This window comes from Lipotes vexillifer, unplaced genomic scaffold (assembly GCF_000442215.2).
Source record: "Lipotes vexillifer unplaced genomic scaffold, Lipotes_vexillifer_v1.1 scaffold442, whole genome shotgun sequence".
Lineage (NCBI taxonomy): Eukaryota > Metazoa > Chordata > Mammalia > Artiodactyla > Lipotidae > Lipotes > Lipotes vexillifer.
In genome coordinates this window covers 1,778,325-1,794,109 of record NW_006790311.1, presented here as the reverse complement: position 1 = coordinate 1,794,109, position 15,785 = coordinate 1,778,325, and the positions used below count along the sequence as shown (strand labels likewise).

Here is a 15,785-nt window from a genome sequence, read left to right as displayed (position 1 = left end):
ACCCAAAAAAAAAAAAAAAAAAAAAGCATGATCTGATCCAGGAAGCCATGCCGTGCTTCCCGATCTGCAAATCACAGCTAATGATGCCTGCCCTGTCCCCTCATGGGCTGCCGCGCGTGGGATGAAATGATGAAATGAGAGTCCTCTGCAAATAAACACGCGATGCCTGTGTCAGGATTACTGCTGTTGTTGTTGTTATTGTCATCCTACAAGGGGATTATACATTTTATTAAAGAATGATAATTACTGTTGGTCATCGGCTCCATAAAGTCCACCCAGCCCTGCCCGAGGGGAGGGGCGCCCTCAGCCTGACCTCTCCCCTCCTCTCCCCGCAGTGCCACCTGACGACCCCGTCATCCTGGGGGGGCCTGTCATCAGCCTGCGGGCTGGGGACCCCCTCAACCTCACCTGCCATGCAGACAACGCCAAGCCTGCAGCCTCCATCATCTGGCTGAGGAAGGGAGAGGTGATCAATGGAGCCACCTACTCCAAGGTGAGGCGGGGTAGAAGGAGGGGAGGGGCTGCAGGAGGGGCCGGCTCTCCCCATCTCTCTGCAGCTCTTGCTCTGCCTGTACGATTTTCTGTCGCCTTTTGTTCCTGGCTTGTTGTCTCTCTCTCTCTGTCTTTTTCTCGTGCGCACACTGTCGCTTTTTCTCTCTTTTTCTCTCTCGTGCTCTGCCTCTATTTATCTGACCTTTTCTGTCTCTCCTCCACTTTCTCTCTTTCCTGGGGTAATCGCTGAGCTTGGTCACCCTAAGAATAGAGTATGGTCAGAGAAGAGGACTCAGGGACAGAGGTGGCCAGGGCTGAGGGTTGCCAGATAAAATAGAGGATGTCCAGTTAAACGTGAATCTCAGGTAAACAACAAATAACTTTTCAGTGTAAGTATGTCTCAAATATTACATGGGCCATACTATGGGCCGTATTTATACTAAAGATTATTCATTGTTTATCTGAAATTCAAATGTAACTGATGTCTGTATTTTTATTAGTCAATCTGCCCACCTTCCCAGAGCTGCAAGGTGAGGCTCTTTATGTTCTTTCCTGTCCCAGGTGCCTGGCTTGGGGTGGGGGAGGGGTGCTGAATCCAGCCCATAATCCCTTACCAAGCCCTGCATCTGCTGTACCTACCGGCTGAGGTGCTTTTCTCTAATTCACACAAGGTGCCAGGAGCTGGAAGGGCCCTGAACTGGCCCCTGTATTTGTCATGTTTTTATTTTCTATATTTCATGATGCTTTGACATCTTGTAGTTGAGGAGGGACGGTCCCTCCTAGGGCCAGCTAATCCCTAGAGAGCACACAGCTGGGAACAGGCCTCTAATATGCAAACCAAAGCACCCTGGGTCCACAGACTCACCCCCTCCTCTATCAGGCTCCTGGGGTCCCAGGCGCTCTCCCCCTACCCTAAGTCACTGCAGAGCTGGATACCAGGTAACCAGAGACCACCCCTATAGCCTAGAGCCCGCGGAAATTATTCTAACCCTCCAACCCTAGACCTGTTCAGCTGCTTACCCTGCCTAGTCCATTCTTTCCCACAAAAACCACAGATAAAGTCTTGCACCCGTGCTTTCCCCTCGCTCCCTCTGCCTCCTGACCGACCAGGTGCATCCCGGCGGGGCCAGTGCTGTACATGGAGTCGTGTGCCCCCTCCTCTAGGGAGCTGAGTAACAAACTACCTTTTCTTTTTTCCTTTTCTGGCCGTGCCGTATGGCTTATGGGATCTCAGTTCCCCAACCAGGGACTGAACCCACAACCTCGGCAGTGAAAGCCTGGAGTCCTAACCACTGGACCGCCAGGGAATTCCCCAAACTACCTTTTCAATGGCCACCTTCTCCTGATCTGTAGGCCTCACCAACCCTGAATAAAAACAAGATCCTGGGCACGTTTTAAAACCGCTCCCACCAAACTCCACTCCAGGATGCTGTGAGTAGAGTTCCAGGCGGCATTGACATACCCCGGAGCCGTTAAAGATGAACGGGACCTTGGGGAGGGCTGGTCCGACTCCCTGATCTACAGACGAGGGAAGTGACGGCCCTTATCACCTAATGACGGTCCTCCCAACGGCGGGCCTAATCCTCCTCTCCGGGCAGCCTCAGACACATGCGCAACTGCTCAGAGACTGGATCAGGCTCTGAGGCGGGAGGCTCAGGCCTCCAGAACCGTGGCTCTCCTTTCCCCTTGGCCCTCCTTGGCCTCAGAGAGCAGGAGGGGCACGGCCTGCTGCCCACTCCCAGTGCACCAACTTCCTGGGCCCCGGAAAGCTGAGCACGGCCTCCACCATCCACGGAGGATACGAGATAGGACCGCCCTCCTCTGAGGGAGTGTCCTTGCTGTCCAAAGCCGAAAAGCCAGCCAAGGAATCAGCTCCAAAACTGCAGATCGAGGCCTGAGCCCCTGCCCCCCACCCAGAGCTGGTGCCAGACCCAGGACAAATGCCTTCCCTCGGGCATGAGTCCATCCAGGGGGAAGCTGCTTTACAGTGAGAGAAATCTCGCACTCACACCCGGAGCTGGAGCCACCCTGTTGTGTGAGGAAATACAAAAATATGACACAGGGATGGGTCACCCAGGTGAGGGTGAAGAAGGGGGGTGTTCCTTCAGTCTGGGCAACTGTCCAGTCCCTCCCTGAAGCTGGACCGGCCTGGCCCCTGCCAAGATTTCTGCCCTCAGAGGACATGCCCCCATCTGGGGAAGAGAAAGGTCCGGGTCACCCTGCTGGACCTTGCCCCCGGTACGTTGGCCTCGTCCATGAGGGAAAGGCCCCTCCGTGAGCCCAGCCCCCTGCCCCTGCAGATCAGAGCAGGGAGGCCACGCTCCACCCTCTGCCCCACCCGACCCTGTCACCCTGCCGCCGGCCCAGGCCCACGACAGGAACTATGGCACCACCAGCCGGGGCCCTGGGATCCATCCCTACTGTGTAACTTCAGGAAAGTCACTCCCTGAGCCTCAGGCTCCTGTGTGTAAAACAAAGGGGCTGGATCAGACACTCTGTATTAGTCTCTTTGGGCTGCCATAATAAAATACTACAGACCAGTGGCTTAAACAAGAGACATGCATTTCTCACGGTTCTGGAGGCCGGAAGTCCAAGATCAAGGTGCCAGTGAGATTGCTTTCTGGTGAGACCTCTCTTCCTGGCTCCCTATAGAAAGCAGTCTTCTCACTGTGTCCTCACATGGCCTTTCCTCTGTGTGTTCAGAGACAGAGAGAGAGAGAGAGAGAGATCTCTGGTGTCTCTACCTCTTCTCATAAGGACTCCAGTCCTATTGGATTAGGGCCCCACCCTTATGACCTCATTTAACCTTAACTACCTCTTTAAAGGCCCTATGTCCAAATACGTGCCACTGGCGGTCAGAGCTTCACTATATGAATTCGGGGTGGCGGGGGGACACAAATTATATATAGCAGGGACCTGCCAGCTCCGACAAGCTATAAACCTGTGACTTGGGGCACACGGAGAAGGCTGGATCCTCCAGCCATACTCATATGGCGTCCGCTCTGGGGGCTGTCAGAGCCCAGCCCTCTGCTGCCCCCTCTTTCCCCAGGACTGCAAGTGCCATTGACCTAGGAACTTCTGATGTCCCAAAGGCAGAGCAGCCCCAGACAGGCTATGCAAGAGAAGGGTCCAGGGACATGAGCATCTGAGAGAGAGACAGAGACAGAGAGACAGGGAGAGAGAGAGGTTGAGAGGACACATGAGTACACAAAGTCAAGGAGGGTCCACTGTCTACAGAAAAAAATCCCACAGGGCGGCCCCGAAAGCCCTCATAGCTGAAGCCTCAGTATTTATCACGTGGTGGGTGGTTAAGCCCGTGGACCCAGGGGGCTGGGAAGCCTGAATCCAGGCTCTGCCTCCTTCTAGCTCTGTGACCACGGGCAAGCTCCCTAACCTTGCTGTGCCTGAGAGTCCCCATCTCTACAATGGGAGCCATGGCACCTGCCTCAAAGGATGGTCGTGAGGCTTGAATGAGCAGAGTGCCTGGCAGAGGGAAGCAAGGCCGTTAGGATCACTGCCTTTCCTCACTTGATCCGCAAGGTCCCCATGGTGCACCCTGCCATCCACATTTCCTGGGTGAGAGTGACAGTGTCATAGTAGAGCAGGCCCCATGATCCTACCAACTTGGTTCAAACCTGAGCCCCATCACATATTATGGTAACTTCAGCTCTCCGCCTCAGCTTCCCCATCTGCAAAACGGGAGGATGATAACTGCGGACCCCTGTTAGGATTGCTTTGAGACGTAGAAAGAATAATGCGTTGAAAGCACTGGGCAAAGTGCCTGGCGTAGAGTCAGGGCTTCGTCAACGTTCCCTGGTATTACTGGGCCCTTCCTCCCAGAGCCCCGTCTGGCTCACCCTGTTCTCCCTCCCCAGAGGTCACACAGCAGCCCAGGTTTCGTGGGGTGTTCATTTTGCTCCTCCACCGTGCGGCCAGCAGGGGAAGGATGGGCTGGTGGGACTGAGGATGGAATCACAGAGGATGGCTAGGTCCCTTGCCCTGGGAGAATCCTCGGGAAGAGGATGCACCAGCACAGGCTGTGGTGCCTCTCCCTGGACCCACGGCCGCCAGAGCCCTCGTGGCCCGGGTGCTTGGGTGAGGGCCCGCAGCTCCCAGCAGGTGTCTGGCTGCAGAAGCAGGGGAGAGGATGGCGGGGCCTCTCTCCAAGTCCTCTCTTCCTAGACACCCAGCCTCAGGCCGTCTTCTCCGGGCCTGGCACCAGAACCGAGGCCACCTGGCATTCATCTGGAAGGCAGACCAGGGGACGCAGGACAGGTTGTGGAAGAGGAGAGAAGACAGTCTGGGCTGAGGCCAGAGAGAAGTCTTCCCTGGGAGCCAGATCCCTGCTCCATCTGCTACTACCCCAGCAGCTGCCACATTGGGAGATGAGGCTTGACGCTGATGCGCAGAACAGAGGGAGGGTCGCTTGGTCTTAGGATGTACAGTCGTGTACATCTCTACCTTGAAGCCCCTTACCCTCCAGCCCTACCCCTCTGCTTCCTCCAGCTTCAGAATGCTGCCTGCCCAAGGGGCCACCCACCCACGCCCAGGACCAATGAGCCTCATTAGGTTCCACGCTGGGCCCTCACTGGGGCCCAGCTCTGCAATCTCTCCCCACCAGTCACCCCAGTACCCCCCATCTCATCTGTCCATCTCAGGGGCCAAGAGTCTGTACTTGATGTGCAGCTGCCACTCATCCTGGCCTTCTTTGAGAAGAGCATCCTTCCTGGCCCCAGGGAACAAAACTGGGGGTTGGTCCCTGAAGACACAGGGTCTGGGGCAAAAGGCACCGTGCAAATCTCCACCTTCCCTGACAGCCCTCATTCAAACCACATAACAGGCACCAGTGGAGTCCCCAGGCAGCTATAAGAAGGGGAGGCAAAGAGATGATTAAAAAAACTTGAGGGACATGGCAGGTGGGCGAGGTGAGTGAGGAGGGAGAAGAGAGGAGGCCTTGTTGCCAGGCAATCAGTCCGGCTCAAGCCCTTTCCAGGCTGTTTGCATATCAATGAACATCCTATATTCAGCACCAGGTTTGGGCCACCCACCCAATGCATTCCCTCCAAACCTCCATCCTCCCTCAACTGTGGTCACGAGGCCTCCCAGCTCTTGGGGCTCAGCCTGGCTCTCCACTGCCCAGCTGAGGCTCCAGGGGCTTTCGAAAGAGCAGAGTGGTGGCAGCTGCCCACACTGGATAACCTCACACAGGATGCAGTCTGCCCCTGGCCAGCCCAGCTCCCCCACTACCGCTGCCAACTGAATGCCAAGTGCCTGCCCTCAGGGGTGGGACAGGGGGGCTGGATGCACAGACAGGAAGCAACACAGCACAGGCAGGGTCCAGAGATGAGCCCTAAGCCTCCCACAGACACTGGGACAGTCAGGAAGGCTCTTTGGAAGCAGTTAGTGGACCAGAGGCCGGTGGACACGCACACAGGCCCTGGCATGTTCACCCCTGTGCAGGTGAGGTATATAGGCCCCGCTCCTGGTCCATATCTGCACACACAGGTGGCACCCGCAGGAGAGGCCATCAGGGTCACACTAGTGCCCACCAAGCTGGAGGGAACGCTGCCCCAGGCCTTGGAGGTGGTGGCCCCAGAAACAGTGATTCACCGCTAATAACCCACTTACCCTCCTGAAGCTGAGTGCGTGCTTATGAAGGTTTCTCAAGCAGAAGGTGGCGGCCTGGAGGTGTGTCTCCAGAGCCAAGTTCAGGAGAGGGAAGGGGCAGGGAGGACTGGGAAGTGACAAGAATCAGCAAATGAGAGAGTGTCCACCTGGCCTGGACCTGGAGGCCACAAAGTCCCAGGGTTTCATTTGCATGTGAGAATAGTGGAGGTTTATAAGAGAGGAATGATGGAAAAGAAAAGAGAAAGAAAGGAGAGGTGAGGAGATGCGGAAGGAACGAACGAGGGAAGGAGGAAAACCAGGGTGAGAAGACCAAGGCCCCTCTTTGCCCTGGGCTCAGCTCCCTCCCCAGGAACGCGCTGTGGCCTCGCCTTCACACCCCAGAGCGGCGTGGGGAGCGGTTGCTGAGCTCTCCCCAGGTTTAATGAACACATTTCCCCTTCTCTAATTAGGTGGAACAAACAACTTGAACCAGAATTTTTATTTCCCAGAAAAGCACACGCCCGGACACAGTAAATACGTCATTAATCATCATTCAGGGAGAGGAGCGCCCTGGGTGCGGGGAGCGGGCAGCAGTCAGGGGCCTAATTAGGAGCTCGGCCCCCGGCTCCCTTCCCACCGGCCCTGCACCCCTCAAGCAGATCAATCTGAGGGGTGCTGGCAGAGTAAAATCTATGTAAAATGCCCCTTGTTAGCACCACGGAAAAGTAAAGAAAAAGAGAGGGGGAAGAACAACACGATCTCCCTCCCTCCTCAACCCCAGCCCCTAGGTCTTATTTTCATCCAGGAAATTGTTGATTATCGCTTGGCTATTTATAGACGCGGGAGGTCAGCAGAGCCGGAGCCAGCAGGTTACAATGGTGCGGCCGCAGCTCCCTGCTCCGGCTGGGCGGGGCTACACCGCCCGCGCGCCAAGCCCTACCCCCGGGGGCCGGCCTCCAGGTTACAGCCCTGGCCCTGAGGCTGAGCTCAAGACTCTCACCCCACCGGCTCCTGGGACTGACGGTATCACCCTCCCCCAGGCCCTTCTCCAAGATCCCTCTGCCCAGGGCTGAGACCATCACCCCACGTCCCAGGAGAGAATATGGACGGAAGCAGGCCTGCGCCCAGGCCGTTCTAGAGCAGAGGAGAAACAGGCCGGGACTACTGCCCTGCTCTGCAGATCTCTCTGGCATCCGAGTCTGGCTTTGTCTACAGCGGGACGCGCTGTTCTGGACCGAAGCTCCCGTCCTGTTCTCCTAGTGTTGGAGGGTACTGAACTGAGGACCTAGAGGCAGGGTCCAGCCGCCTGCATGTCACTGCTAAACTCCGAAGCTACTTAATCATCTAACTGTTCCCACCTTTTAGTGGGGATCACACCACCCTGCTTCCAGGTCCTCAGGAAGCTGCAGTGGGAGGGTCATGGGCTCAGGGCTCACCATTCTCAAGTGCAAATCCGAGTCCTGCCCAGCAAGTTCCTGACTCACTTTGAACTCAGTTTTCTCTTCCGTTATTTAGGGGACAAGGCTCCCTTCCTTCCAGGGTCCTGTGAGGATTAGAGAGGATGTCATGGTTATTTTCAGGGAGGTTTTGAGGAAGTAAGGTCTGTCCATCTATTCCTTGGCTCCAGTCATGGCAAAGTAAGACTGCATCCGGCACCCCCTGCTGCAGGAGCAAGTTCCTTCCTGGGGTGTACTGAGCAAGTCCAGTCTCCCCACCTCGTCTCCTGAAGTGACCCTCCTGCACACTGCACCTCCCCAGTATGCACCCACCTTCGTGGGCCACCAGGGAGCTTAGGGTGCAGGGCAGTAAACAGCCGGGGAAGGAGCTGGAAGGGGGCTCAGAGGAGGGAGGGGGTAGCCGCAACGATGGGGAGCAGCAGCTGTGAGGAATGACCTCATGGTCACGGGGAAGACAGGAGACCTTTAGGCTTGCGTTAGTTTCTAGGGCCGCTGTAACCAAGTACCACAACTTGGTTCTTCAAACAACCAAAATGTGTTGTCTCACACTTGTAGAGGCGAAAAATCAAGGTGTGGGCAGGGCTGTGCTTCCTCCAAAGGCCCCCGAGGGAGAATCTTCTTGCCTCTGCCAGTTCCCGGCGGCTCCTGGCTTTCCGTGGCTTGTGACCGCGTCGCTCCGATCTCTGCCTCCTTCTTCCCGGGGCCCCTCCCCTGTTTCTCCGTGTCTTTTCCTCTTCTTACAAGGACACCAGTCACTCGATTTAGGGCCCACTCCACATCCAGGATGATCTTGTCTCAAGATCCTTAACTAATTACTAGCTACTTAACTAAGTTGTGAAGGCCCTATTTCCAAATAAGGTCACAGTCTGAGGTTCTGGGTAAACATGAATTGGGGGGATACTATTCAACCCACTCCAGGACCCTCTTACTTATATTATCACCAACTTGAAGTGAGTTTGATCAAGCACCATAGCCTCTCTTGATCACCTGTCAAATGAAAGACGATGGCATCTGTCCCGCCTGTGGCTTGGTCCGAGCTCTAATGAGGTCAGGAAGTGAAACGATTGAAAAGTTGAAAGGGTTTGTACAGGTAAAGTAATGAAATGGTCAGTGTGCGTTGATTCTGCCCACATCCTTCCCAGCCCCGCCCTTACCCCCACCCCCCAAACTGCACCCCCTTCTACAGCCTGCGTCATCCCCAAGGGCCACAGCACCTGCATGTAGCCCCCATCTCAGAGCTTCCTGCAGACCCAGAGACACCCCCAGACCAGAGGCAGAATAGTTACAAGTTCATTTCTACATAGAACCTGGTTTCCGTCAGGCCCAGCCTGGTTCCTTTTATGTGTCAGGGTGGGCAAGTCCAGGCTGATTTTCACACATGGTGGAAAACTTTCCAGTTCCTTTTTCCAGCCGAAGCCCAGCACTCATCTGGGCCAGGGAGCCAAGGGTAACCCCTGGCTCTGCGTGGAGACGGGCTCCCCTGGGTGTGTTGAGCTGACCCACCTCCATCCACAGGGCTCCCTCCTCCTCTCCAAGACTGGCACGTGTCCTCCCTGACCCACCCAGGCCATCCCAGCTGAGTGACAAGTGACAAGGGCCTTCTCTCCCCACTGCAGACCCTGCTTCGCGACGGCAAGCGTGAGAGCATTGTGAGTACCCTCTTCATCTCCCCCGGCGATGTGGAGAACGGGCAGAGCATCGTGTGCCGAGCCACCAACAAAGCCATCCCCGGAGGGAAGGAGACCTCGGTCACCATCGACATCCAGCGTGAGTACTGACCCAGCCCAGGGTAGGGACCACCCGGCACCCCCTGCCCGGAGCACGGGTGGGGGGAGGTAGCCAGGCCAGAGCCATACCCCTGCAGGACGGCTGGAGACAGGACCTGGGTCAGTCAACCCCGGGGACTAGAGGATTTGTATGGGCACCCAAAGGACCATCTTGTCCTTCTTACTGTCAGAGATGAGGGTGACAATCTTCTTAAAAACATCAACAGGGGACTTTGCTGGTGGTCCAGTGATTAAGACTCTGCGCTTCCACTGCAGGGCGCACGGGATCAATCCCTAGTCAGGAAACTAAGATTCCGCCTGCCACGCAGCGCGGCCAAAAAACAAACAAACAAGCAAAAGAAAACATCACCAATGAGGGTCCTTTACAAACGAAAGTTGAAGCCCCATTTCCGTACCTGTATAAGGTAGAGCTTCCACACCGACAAATAGGGTGGTCAGCCGTGGCAGTGCCAGCCCAGCCAGGCGGCCTCACACCCTCCCTTGGAGAGGAAGCCAGAGCAGAGGTGCTGGGAGCAGAAGGGGCACCCAGGGCTCCAGAGTGGAGGCGCGGCACCAGGCCCTGTCCTGGAAGGGTCGGTCAGGGAGAGGAGGAAGAGGAATCATCACTCAGTCAGCTCGTACTTTGCCCGTGTCGTCTCACGTAATCTTTTTATTTATTTTGGCTGCATTGGGTCTTCGTTGCCGCGCGCCGGCTTTCTCTAGTTGCAGCGAGCAGGGGCCACTCTTCATTGTAGCGCGCGGGCTCCTCATTGCAGTGACTTCTCTTGTTGCGGAGCACAGGCTCTACGCGCACAGGCTTCAGTAGTTGTGGCTCGTGGGCTCAGTAGTTGTGGCTCGCGGGTTCAGTAGTTGTGGCTCACGGGCTCTAGAGCGCAGGCTCACTAGTTGTGGCGCACGACCTTAGTTACTCCACGGCATGTGGGATCTTCCCGGACCAGGGTACGACTGCGGTCCCTATCTGGGAAACCAAGGGCCCCCAGGCCGCACGGGTTTCTGAGGTGGGCAGCCAGCTCTCCAGAGCCCACGCTGGGGAGTCTTCTTGTAGACGTCCACACCGGGAGCCCTCAGCCAGGGGCAGTTATTGCGACAAACAAGAACAGTGACACTTTAAAGCTCCTCCAGCATTGCATTCCCAAAGTCCCTAAAGGAGACTCCTGGAGGTCTAAAATCTCTCTAATGTACCTGTCGGCCTCTGCGAACAAAGGTGAGCTCAACACAGGGGCCCAGCAGCTTTGCTCTCCATACTGGACTGACTTAGGTTGGAAGTGTCAGCCCCCGGAAGTCGACTCTTCTCTTAAACCACCCCTCCCTGCCACAGAGCACGAGGCCACCATGAGCTGGTGGCTTTGGTTGGAGTCTCTGAAGGACAAGGTTGGCATTTGTTTCTTTCTTGTCATTTTACTCATTTTAATTCAAATCCACCTAGAAACACCTCCCAACAGCCCTGGCTCATCTAAGTGTCTGCATTCTGCGCTCCACGTGGCTCTCCAGGGATCTGGGGTCTGCAGGGGCCATGTCCTAGGGCTTCCAGAGCCCATCTTGGGAGCCAGAGAGCAGACTTCTCCCAGTGTCTGGAATCCTGGCAGGTGACGTTTAGGTTCCAGAGGGCAGAAGAAACTGTTGAAACCCTCAGATGGGCTTGCTCTGGACACCTAGACACAACAGCTGAGGCCTTGGAGAAGGTTTTGTATTTGTCATTTTCACCAGCTGTTAACACCCCCCCACCCCCACCTGCACCAAGCAGAGGGCTCTGGCCAGGTCTAGGACCAGGGCGATGGGAGGGAGGCCCTCGCTCTGAGGGTCATGTAAGTTGAGGGTCACCCTGAGAGGGATGCCTCCCTCCCCAACCCCAGTCTAGGCCTTGGCTGTCCACAGCCGCCTGCTTCTTCCGTGCAGCAGGCGTGGCATCAAGCAGCAGGCCCAGCTTCGGAAAGGAAGCAAGATGCTGGAGGATGGAGTGGTCCACATCCAGAGAGGCTCCACCACCCACAAACCATGCTGGCCTAAGCTTGACACCTCACCACAGAGATGCCAGTTCCTTGTCTGATCTGATCAAATGACATCCGAGTTCTCTTTTTGCCCTGAGATTGACCGTGAATCAGAGCTCGCTCCAGATACAAGCCAAATCTGGGAGGAATGAGGGTGGGAGACACAGACATCCAAGCCTCCTATAACAGGCTGCCAGTCGTGGTCACTGTGCAGCGCCTCCCTCCTTCACCCACCAACCACCCCTATGCCAGCCACGGAACCCTCACAAAAGAACCACCTGGGCGACTCCCGGGTCCTGGCAGGAGAGACCCAGGGCAAGGGGTGTTCCTGCTTCCTCCAGTCCGCTATCCATCACACAGCAGAACCTCTTCTGTCAACAAGAAAGTCATCATCATGACAACAGCCCACCAACTACTAAAACACATTCCTCTAAACACACTCCAATGAGATGATCGATTTACCAGGGCACACAGATGACAGTCTGCACAGGAGGAGGACGCCGGCCTTGCCAGGTCTCTGGACTTTGCTGGCCTTCTTTCCAGGCACAACTCAGCCACCTGAGGGGGGAGGCATCGGGAATGAGGTCGGGCTGAGGTTGAGAACCCAGGTGCCCGGTTTCCTAGGTGGGCCCCATCCAAGGCAGTCTAGCGTCGTGGTTAAACCCATAGCATCCTTCCTGGTTTGAATTCTGGCTCTGCCACTTACTGAGTGATGCCGACCTGGTTATTTAACCTCCTTGTGCCTCGGTTTCCTCATCTGTGCGTGGAGGTAGCAGCGCTTGGCTCACACGCTGGCTGCGAGGATTACATTAAATCATTCAGGTGCCGACCCTAGCACAGCGCCCGGCACCTGTCAGCTGCTGTTACCATGCACAGTCATGGGGGTGCAGCTGCCCCTCCCCGGTGCCCCCAGCCCCAACAGGGGGAGGTCTGCATCCATTTGTCCCCTCTCCTGAAGGTGTCTGCGTGCACCTGCCGAGCGAGAGAGCATGCTCTCTCCACGCCCTCCCCCTGCCCCCGTGTATCCCTTTGTTCATTCAGTAAGCATCCAGCTGTTCACTGTGGACACCACAGGCTGGATCAGAGCTGCCTTTCCAAACCTGCTCATTTTCTCAGTCAACCAAGAAGCATCCAAACTCAGCAAAAACACATTTGTTGTTTGTTTCCCTTGGTCTTTAGATGTTACCCAACGGAAGACAAAGCCCCCAGATTGAGTAATGGGAGAGAAAGCTTAACACCCCCAAAGTCTTGCTACATCTGGACTCTGCATACAGCTGCCAAGTTTCAAGTGGATGTGCTATAAAATCACTGAATCATGGAGTTTCTCTCTTTTCTCACCCCCTCCTCGATGTAATAGTTCCCCTGAAAACACACACACACACACACACACACACAGGCAGGTTGCTGATGGAAACACTAACAGACTCTCAGCTGTGACATCTGTTCAATGTGATCTCAGTTCCACCAGCTACATCAAAGCTGCCCCCCTGCAAGTTATTCAGCTGACATCACAAATGGGATTAAAATCATGTTTAATAGTTGGATATGACATAAACTATTTATACCTCTGGAGCCTGGTAGACTACTGAGGATTCATATCCTGCACATGCAGAGGAGAGGGGTGGAGAGACGAGCGTGGACACCTCTGGGCCTGGGGTGGAAGCACAGGTGAGGCTGGCAAGTGTGGAAGCTTCCCAGGGCCTGTTCGCTTGGGTACCGAGCATGTTGCAAAGAGGTAGGGAAGCTGCAGGAGAGTGGTGCCCACAGGATAAACTGAGAAGGGCAGCTCTGTGGTGGAGAAGGGGAGCAGGCAGCCCGAAGGGGGTCTTCCGTCAGGTGTGTGCCCCATCTCCCTGCCACCAAGGCCTCATCACTTTATAAAGCACGTCCAGGTGGGGGCAGACCTCCTGGAACTACCCCGCAAGTTCTATGGCGGGTTTCTAGAGGCCATTGAACTAGCCCTGGAAGCTGGTGGCCCTCGGCTGGGTGGGCCGGCACCAGGGTTACGGGCAGAAGCCGGGGAGAGGCTGCAGGGTTCTGGGGGTGCAGCTCTCCTGGGAGGTGTTGGGAGAGCTCTCATGGAGAGTCCTGGCCACGCATCTTTGGGACCACTGGAATTACGCTTTAGAAACCAAGATTGAGATCACCGAGGTACGTCCCCGGTAATTAACTCTCCAGAAAAAGGCAGACAAGCCAGCTGTTCCAGTAGCAGAAGCTCCTGGTCCCCAACCAGAACCGGGGGATAATGTGGGGAGAACAGCCCCAGCTCAGTCTCCACCTGCTGCTCGGGAACCAGCATCCTCTCCCGTGTCTTAACAAGCTGTCTGCAGACCCCAGCACAGCCCCTGTGGGTCATCTCCCTGGCCCCGGTGCCCCAGCACTGGCAGCTTGAGCACCAGCAGGACACAGGGAGGTCAAGTGGCCAAAGGATCCCAACTCCGGCGTGGGTGAGGCTCCATCCACGGCTGAGCGTCTGCCCAGATGACTCTCTGAGGGGCTCGGGGACCACCCCGTCGTCTCAGCCAGGAGCTGGGCCGGGCGGCCGGAGTCTCACTCCCCCGGTGGTGCCCTTCACATGCACCCAGAGGGGTCAGCATTTTCTCGATGGTCTCTGAGAAACCGACTTCCTCATTTCTTTTTCTGAAAATGGGCTGAACCCCTGGAAAGTTCTCATGCCCTTCCAGCACATTGCCGTGCTTACTGGTGAGGTCGGGCTAGAGGATGTGGCCCCGGGGCCTGGCTAGGACGCAGGGACCAAGCTGTCCTCCTCACTCAGCCTGGAGCTGAACTCCAGCCTGACCTCCAGCACCCGACAAGGAAGGAGGGCGGGCACTGGCTGTCATCGCCCCTCCCCTGAAGCGCAGATGCCTGGGGTGCTGGGGCCTGGGCGCGTGCCCAGGAGCTCGAGGATGCCCAGCTTTTAGAGCAGGTCCCGAGGCTGCTTCCCTGGAGCTCAGGAGGGCCAGGCCGCCTTGGGGCCTCTCTCGGGGCTGATTCCCCACCTCTGATCTCTGCTGTGGATCCCTCCTCCTCTTGTTCCCATCTCTAGGTCACCGCGTGTCTGTTTCTCCCTCTTTTCTCAGTTTCTCATTATTTTGTTTGGTCTTTCTCCCCAGCACCCTGTCATTTTCTGTCTCCATCTGTTTAGTCTCCCTTGGTCTTTTTGCCTTAAGTCTAAATTTTTGTCTGATTGTGTCTCTGTGTACATGTCAGTCTCTCTCTGAACCTGTCCATCTCTGCTCTCTGCTTCTCTGGGTTTCTGCCTCTTTTTCTTAGTCTGCCTCTGCACTTTCTCTCTCTCTCCCTCTCTCTGTGTGTGTCTCTCCCTGTGCGTATGTCTCTCTCTCCCTCCCTCATCTCCATGTCTCTCCTGTGTAGGCATCTCTCTGCCTGTCCCCCCATCCCTTCGGCACGGATCTGTGTGTCTCTGTGTCTCCCCGTCTCTCTCCCTCTCTCTGACTTCTGTCTCCTCCACCTCCGACCATTTCGCACTTCAGAGCTGGGCTTCTCGTCATGTTGAGTGAGAAAGATGAGCCCAGCCTGGGGAGCTGAGGGCGGGGTGACACCAGTCAGCACTCAGCAGAGATGATTAGGCTGATGAAAGGGTGTAAATGCCACTTTCAAGGCAACAGATGCACCAGAACCTTTACACAAAGAGACACGAAACAGACACTTCAGAGACAGAAAGTTTGTATTTAAAGGGGCTTAGTGTCCACATCCCCCTCTGGCCCCTGCACCCCCTCTTCCCACCTCTCCTTTCTGCAGTGGTTTGTTCTCCCAAAGCTGGAAGGTGGGAGGCCCAGGCAGCCCTGCTTCCTGGCTGACCGTTCGTTTAAGCACCGGCCTTGAATCCACAGCGGGAGCCCTGACCCCACCGCCAGACGGCCTGAAATCCGGCACTTCCAGGGAGGGAGGGAGCCCCCTGCCGAGGCCCCCAACTTTCTGGGGACCCCCAGGGGAGTGGCTGCTCTGAGGGTCCCAGGTGGTGGAATCACTGGCCTTTACCCTCATGTTCTCCCGAAGATTCAACCCCCAAACCCTGCACGCAGCTCCCCATCTGCAAGGACACCTCTTCTCTCTGCAGACCCCCCGCTTGTCAACCTGTCGGTGGAGCCACAGCCAGTGCTGGAGGACAACGTGGTCACGTTTCACTGCTCTGCAAAGGCCAACCCCGCCGTCACCCAGTACAGGTAAGAGCCCTGCTGGGGAGGCCCAGACCGTGGCACCCTGCACACCCCTCCTTGTCACAGGGGCATCACCTGTGGTCCTGGGCATCCAGCACGGTGCTCGGTCCACCGTGGGTGTCCTCAGCACACCCGTTCACCCCTGGCCAGGTGGACTTCTTTCCTTCGTGAGCACACACTCCCCTCCTCTGAGGCAGAAGATTTCACTCCTTCTGTTTGAACAGCTTGTTTACCCCTTATTTCTGAAAGGAGAGAAAGAGGCTCAGGGGA

At 56.3% G+C, this 15,785-nt stretch overlaps 1 protein-coding gene across 1 annotated transcript in view; it reads left to right on the top strand.

The window, feature by feature from the left end:
- Positions 1-15,785, top strand: part of KIRREL3 (kirre like nephrin family adhesion molecule 3) — a 554,709-nt gene that overhangs the window by 512,359 nt on the left and 26,565 nt on the right. Inside the window, exons 5-7 of the mRNA XM_007463624.1 lie at positions 336-493; positions 9,173-9,323; positions 15,416-15,521. Coding sequence (XP_007463686.1) covers positions 336-493; positions 9,173-9,323; positions 15,416-15,521 — 415 coding nt within the window. The remainder of the gene's footprint in view (positions 1-335; positions 494-9,172; positions 9,324-15,415; positions 15,522-15,785) is intronic.